Here is a 7,439-nt window from a genome sequence, read left to right on the forward strand (position 1 = left end):
CTCTCAGCCCATCCCACCTATCACCATACACCACCTTCGTTTGGTTTCCATGTACCATATGTTTAAATGCTGTGATGTTTTACATGTATACACTTTGAACTGTTCTCATCGTATAGTATCCACAGATTGTGAGCTAAAGATGAAAACCATTCCGACCAATATTATTACTTATTGACTATGGCTTTTCAAATCGCCCAACACTGCTAGTTGTAAGGTTAATTTTAAGTGAATGTTCAGATTTTTTTTTTTTAACCATTGCTGAACCTGTGACCAGAAACAAGCTAAGGCCAATACCCCCTATGTCTGTTCGCAGCAACATCTACAGAGCTGAGATTGTTGCCCCATATACAGTGCCAGTCAAAAGTTGACACACCAACTCATTTATTTTTCCTGTTTTCTACATTGTAGAATAATAGTGAAATCGTCAAAACTATCAAATTACACATATGGAATCATGTAGTAACCAAAAAAGTGTTAATCAAATCAAAATATATTTGAGATTCTTAAAAGTAGCCACCCTTTGCCTTGATTACAGCTTTGCACGCTCTTGGCGTTCTCTCAACCAGCTTCATGAGGTAGTCACCACCTGGAATGCATTTCAATGTGCCTTGTTAATTTGTGGAATTTCTTTCCTTAATGCGTTTGAGCCCGTCAGTTGTGTTGTGACAAGGTAGGGTTGGTATACAGAAGATAGTCCTGTTTGGTAAAATACCAAGTCCATATTATGGCTAGAACAGCTCAAATAAGCAAAGAGAAATGACAGTACATCATTACTTTAAGACATGAAGGTCAGTCAATCCGGAAAATTTCAAGAACTTTGAACGTTTCTTCAAGTGCCGTTGCCAAAACCATCAAGTGCTAGGATGAAACTGTCTCTCATGAGGACCGCCACAGGAAAGTAAGACCCAGAGTTACCTCTGCTGCAGAGGACAAGTTCACTAGAGTTACCAGCCTCAGAAATCAGCAACTAACTGCACCTCAGATTTGAAATTGATTGTGGGAAGTTCATTTATATTTTTGGAGATATGAATACCAAGGATGTCTACCTCACCATCTGCCCAGCTTATTGGTAAAGTAGTGTAAACGCTGTGTTTTTTAGGAGGGAGGTGCAGAGGAGGTGGGAGAAGAGATTAATATTGTCCTGATGTACTGGACTGTAGTCTGGCTGCTCTGTTGACTGGTATTGTGACTGAACTCTGGTTCTGTTGCTAATATTGTTCTGATGTAGCCTAATGGACTGTAACTCTGGCCTGAGATACGGACTTACTCGGGCCTTGATAAATGGAACTGTACTCTGGCCTGATATAATGGACTGTACTCTGGCCTGATATAATGGACTGTACTCTGGCCTGATATACTGGACTGTACTCTGGCCTGATATACTGGACTGTACTCTCTGTTCTGTTGACTGATGTACTGTGTTGTACTAATGTGTTACCCGGTGGCTAGAGATGGCTGGCTCTGACAGCAGATGGGATGGTGTGTTTCTAAACTAACATATGGAATTATCTTAAGATGCTCCTATCGTGGATCATTAAGGTATTTGATTTAGAATTGTAGGACCCCTGTAAGTATCAAAATATATAAACAAATGATTTGATCAAATAGTGTATTTGACCTTTCCTTTTTTAGTCCATAGAAAAGCATTGAATAACATGGTCATAAATGGCAAAGAAGAAAGTAAAAACCTCTAAAGAGGAATCAGGTGTTGAAGAGTCTGGCCCACATCTAGGATATATGAGAAAGCTCAGCAAATATGTTTGTTTTTTTGGGGGACATTTAACCCCCTATGTTGTGGTCACAAAACTACCTTCGACCTTCCATTCATTTGTGTTACCTTCAGACGGGTCCCTCTGCACTTGTGGGAGTCGTAGAGCAAAACGGTGGAGGGGTCTCAGAGTATCCACCTAGTAGGTCAAACCGTTCGGACTCTACAGAGGTTTTGTGAGCAAAACACCATCGTGTTCGTGAAGTGGTCTCAGATTATCCACCTAGTAGGTCAAACCGCTCGGACTCTATAGAGGTTTTGTGAGATTACCCATTTTTGGGATGTCTCCTGGTATTACAAACAGCGCTGTATAGTGATTTCATATTGTTCCAGAAAATCTACCAATTTTCAATACTGGGAATAATTCATATTTATTACTGGAGTCCTGATTGGAAGTGCCTGTTTTTTAAAGCGTTTTAAACCAAGTTATGTTCACTTTGCCAGGGTTCTTCCAAAATATGATTATCACTGCACCACATTGCCGGCTGTGGCAAGTGAAACTGGTATTTAGTAATGATAGAGCAACTTTGATCACCGATGACATTGCGAAACAGTCCGTTTAAATTCTGAGCGTTATCGTGTTCCTCTATTTCCGCAGTAGGTCATTTCAACACAGAGCATGCTCAGTACGTACACAGCACACCCTGAGTAGGCTGTAGTGTTGTCCAATCACACAGACTTTGTAACGGCAGTCAAACAAAAGTCCGCTTGCTAGATAACCTCCAACCTATTACTGAATATCTCCTATTTGGCAAAATTGAGTTGATTATCCAGATAGCAGATCAGCTCATGAATAACGGGGAGATTTAAGAGGAAATCATTTAAATATCAATCTTATCTATATCTACTGTTTGTTGATCACTCATTCTCTACCAAACGCTCCTATGGGCAGCAATACGAGACAGCGCAGAGAAGCCGGGGAATGTTTCAGTGGGATTGAGACGATGGGAGAATAGCCTCTATATACAGTGCTGTGGAGAAGTATTTCACCCCTTTCTAATTTAGCAAAACATTTTATACTGAATGTTATCAGATCTTCAACCAAAACCCAATATTAGGTAACGGGAACCTGAGTGAACAAATAACACAATGACATACTGACTTGATTTATGTAATTAACAATGTTATGCAACTGCCAATGTGTGAAAAATGTATTTCCCCCTTAAACTCTAACTGGTTGTGCCACCTTTATCTGTAATGACTCCAACCAAACACTTCCTGTAGTTGATCAGTCCACCTTTAGCTGTAATGACTCCAACCAAACACTTCCTGTAGTTGATCACAGCAATCATGCAATGACTCCAACCAAACACTTCCTGTAGTTGATCAGTCCACCTTTAGATGCAATGACTCCAACCAAACACTTCCTGTAGTTGATCAGTCCACCTTTAGCTGTAATGACTCCCATCAAACACTTCCTGTAGTTGATCAGTCCACCTTTAGCTGTAATGACTGCTACCAAACACTTCCTGTAGTTGATCAGTCCACCTTTAGATACAATGACTCAACCAAACACTTCCTGTAGTTGATCAGTCCACCTTTAGCTGTAATGACTCCAACCAAACACTTCCTGTAGTTATTGATCACTCTCACGTCGCTGTGGAGGAATTTTGTCCAACTCTTCCATGCAGAACTGCTGTAACTCAGCAACAGTTGTGGGTTTTCCAGCATGAACTGCTCATTTCAAGTCCTGCCACAACATCTCTATTGGGATTAGGTCTGGACTTTGACTAGGCCATTCCAAAACTTCATATTTGTTGATTTTTAGCCATTTTGATGGGGATTTTTGTTATGGAGTATTGTAATGTTTTAAAAATGGTATAACTGCCTTAATTTTGCCAGACCGCAGGAAGAGTAAAAGGGATCCATAATAAATACAAATACATACATAAACTGTTTTTAACTAAATCATGTTTATTTTCCTCCCCAGTTCCTAAGAACTTGTGCTGATGTCTTTCGACTCCTTCCCTTCCTGGTGTTCATCATTGTGCCGTTCATGGAGTTCCTGCTTCCTGTGGCACTGAAGCTCTTCCCCAACATGCTGCCCTCAACCTTTGAGACGCAGTCCAAGAAGGTAGGACCTCCTCCTTAACCCTTATCTGAAAGGAACTTTCCGGATTTTTACAATTTATTTCAATCGTTGTTCAGATCACGTTAAGAACATGTAGGAAACAGCTTCCAAATGAGTTCCATGTCTGGTTATTCTCCCTCAGGGACGTATTTGGGGGTGATCACATGTTTTATAAAAGCTACAACAAGCTTTAGGGAGGAGTGAGGTTGATTTCCTGATCTCTGCTTGTCCCACCTCTGAACACYGGGAATTTGAGAAAGTGGGCCTTCCTAGTTAAACAGCCATGAAGACTGTAGTTCGGTGTCAGAGAGCTTCTCTCATTTCTCGTGTCAGAGAATCTATTGTGTGTAGAATGGCTGCTGCAAGCGATGACCCCCCCCCCCCCTCTCTGCAGAGTTGGACGATTACAACTTTTAACAAGTGTTGAATGATCAGAATCCAATTTACAAGTACATTTACACAAAGTACATGTCCTTCAGAAAGGATTCACGCCCCTGGACTTTTCCCCACATGTTGTTACAGCCTTTAAAATGGATTACATTTAGARGTTGTGTCCCTGGCCTACAATACGCCGTAATGCCAAAGTGGAATTATATTTACTACAAATTAATTAAACATGAAAAGCTGAAATGTCTTGTGTCAAGTATTCAACCCCTTGGTRATGGCAAGCCTAAATACGTTCAGGAGTAAAAATGTCCTTAAGTCACATAATAAGTTGCATGGACTCGGTGTGCAATAATAGTGTTGAACATGATTTAKCGACTACCTCATCTCTGTACCCCACACATACAATTATCTATAAGGTCCCTCAGTCCAGCAGTGAATTTCAAACACAGATTCAAAGACCAGGGAGGTTTTCCAATGCCTCGCAGAGAAGGGCACCTAATGGTAGATGGGTAAACATTTAAAAGCAGACATTGAATATCCCTTTGAGCATGGTGAAGTTATTAATTACACTTTGGATAGTGTATCAATACACCCAGTCACTACAAAGATATACCCGAGCCCAGGTGTCCCATTTCGCTGACAACCCTCCCGGCTCCGCCCACCAACATCCTATTAAGGAAAAGGAGAGAATTCGTCAGTGGGAGGGTCGTCACACCAGCCATAGCCTTCTTTAGGTTCCTCACCTCCCCTGTAATCCCAGCCACACCTCTGATCTCCCCTTTAATCTAGCCCTCCCTGATCTAATGTGTGTGTGTTCCAGGAGGAGAGGCTGAAGACAGAGCTGCGTGTGAAGCTGGAGATGGCTAAATTCCTCCAGGATACTGTAGAGGAGATCGCTCTGAGGAACAAGGCAGCCAAGGGAAACGTCACTGAGGAGTTCTCTACCTTCTTTCAGAAGGTACCATCCATCTATCGCTTCAGTCAAAACGCCTCTGTCCCCCGTTTCCATAAAATCTCTGTCTCCGTGTCTCTGCCCCCCTTGTGTCTGTGTCCCTGTGTCGCTGTCTTCCCCGTTCCCCTGTCTCTGTCCCCCCCTGTCTCGGTCTCTGTCCCCCCTGTCTCTGTCCCCCCTGTCTCGGTCTCTGTCCCCCCTGTCTCGGTCTCTGTCCCCCCTGTCTCGGTCTCTGTCCCCCCTGTCTCTGTCCCCCGTGTGTCTGTCTCCGTGTCTGTCTCCGTGTCTGTCCGCCTTGTCTCTGTCTCTGCCCCCCTTGTTTCTCTGTCCCCCAATTTCTCCCTAACCACCTCTGCCCCGTCCCCCTGTGTCTCGGTCTCTCCCCCTATAGATCCGTGACTCAGGGGAGCGTCCCAGTAATGAGCAGATCATCAGGTTCTCGAAGCTGTTTGAGGATGAGTTGACTCTGGACAACCTGACTCGTCCTCAGCTGGTTGCGCTGTGTCGTCTGTTGGAGCTACAGTCTATAGGAACCAACAACTTCCGATAAACGAATGACGCTCCAGGTTACAATAGAAGTCTGTGAAAATGAAGGGTGCTAACCCTTGATTCCATGTTTAGTATACACAACCCTATAAAACAGTTATATCCACTATACTCATAACTACCACTATGTCAGGCAGGTCTCTGCAGGGGTGGTCTTGAGCTGTGTCTGCAGGGAGAGAGTATCCGGAGGAAACATGGCTCTGGAGAGGAGGAGGAGCGAGGCGATGGTGGGATGTGCTGCGTTCAGGTAGAGCTCCAACCACTGGAGGAGAGAAACACATCTTACTGACTCACCAACTCACTACACGCAGGTTAGCATCTAAATCACAGAGGTCTGTTATGGTTAAACATGTTTATAACTCACTACACCAGTTAGCATCTAATCACAGAGGTCTCTTATGGTTAAACAGTGTTATAACTCACTACACCAGGTTAGCATTAATCACAGAGGTCTCTTATGGTTAAACAGTGTTTTATAACTCACTACACCAGGTTAGCATCTAATCACAGTTGAACAGGTCTGTTATAGTTCAACAGTGTTTAGATAGGTTTAAAGGTAGGCGCTACTGTCTCAGTCTCCTCCTCCATTAGGACACTGATATGTTAATATAATAATGTAGGTGGTTATTACCTGCTGGAGCTGTTCTCTCAGCCTCTCCTCTGTGACTCCCAGAGCTCTCATCCCTCTGACTCGACAGGCTGCCTGAAGCTCATTCACACTCAGACTGTCCACCCCCTCTTCCGCTATCAACTGTACAGACAGAACAGTATTCAGTAGTATTGATTCAACACGGATGAAAGATATTTATGTTCTTCATTCAGGTGAGTGATTAGGGTTAAAAGTCAGGGTGTCTAATGTCTGACCTTGTCGTCACCACAGATGCATATTTTACTTTCATTTAACCTTTATTTAACTAGGCAAGTCAGTTAAGAACAAACTCTTTATTTTACAATGACGGCCACCCCGGCCAACTAACTACCCCGCCAACTAACTACCCCGGCCAACTAACTACCCGGCCAACTAACAACCCCGGCCAAACTAACGACCGGCAACTAACTACCCGGCACTAACTAACTCCCACAATAACCGCGCCCGACTAACACCGGACGACTAACTAACCCGGACGACTAACTACCCGGCACGACTAACTACACCCGGACGACTAACTAACCCGGACGACTAACTAACCCGGACGACTAACTAACCCGACGGACTAACTAACCCGACGACTCTGGGCCAATTGTGCGTCACCCAATGGGACTCCCAATCACAGCCAGTTGTGATACAGCCTGGAATCAAGCCAGGGTCTGTAGTGACGCCTCTAGCACTGAGATGCAGTTCCTTAGACCGCTGCTGCCACTCGGGAGCCCGAGGTCGTAGACGTAGAGGTCAGGGGTCAGAGATTACGGCTGGCTCGTAGCATTCAGTGTGAGTTGGAAGGGTCAGGGGTTTAGAGACCTTGTCAGCACGGATGGCTCGTAGATTCATTGATGCACAGACACACATATTTTTTGACTTTCCTAGTTAAATAAGGTTCAATAAAAAATAATACGTTGGAAGGCTTAGGGTTAAAGGTCAGGGTTACAGACCTTGTCGTCAGCACGGACCGGACGTGTGGAGCTTCATGAATGAGTTGAAAAGTGGTTAGGGTTAAAGGTCAGGGGTTAAAGGTCAGGGGTTACAGACCTTGTCGTCAGCACGGATGGCCGTGTAG

General features: G+C 43.9%; 1 protein-coding gene across 1 annotated transcript in view; it reads left to right on the forward strand.

Annotated features, from left to right (window-relative positions):
• The window catches only part of LOC112075040 (leucine zipper-EF-hand containing transmembrane protein 1), a 21,953-nt gene extending 16,225 nt beyond the window's left edge, over positions 1-5,728 (forward strand). Inside the window, exons 4-6 of the mRNA XM_024142095.2 lie at positions 3,699-3,842; positions 5,047-5,184; positions 5,570-5,728. Coding sequence (XP_023997863.2) covers positions 3,699-3,842; positions 5,047-5,184; positions 5,570-5,728 — 441 coding nt within the window. The remainder of the gene's footprint in view (positions 1-3,698; positions 3,843-5,046; positions 5,185-5,569) is intronic.
• Positions 5,729-7,439: the final 1,711 nt, after the last annotated feature.

This window comes from Salvelinus sp. IW2-2015, unplaced genomic scaffold (genome assembly GCF_002910315.2).
Source record: "Salvelinus sp. IW2-2015 unplaced genomic scaffold, ASM291031v2 Un_scaffold2951, whole genome shotgun sequence".
Classification (NCBI taxonomy): domain Eukaryota; kingdom Metazoa; phylum Chordata; class Actinopteri; order Salmoniformes; family Salmonidae; genus Salvelinus; species Salvelinus sp. IW2-2015.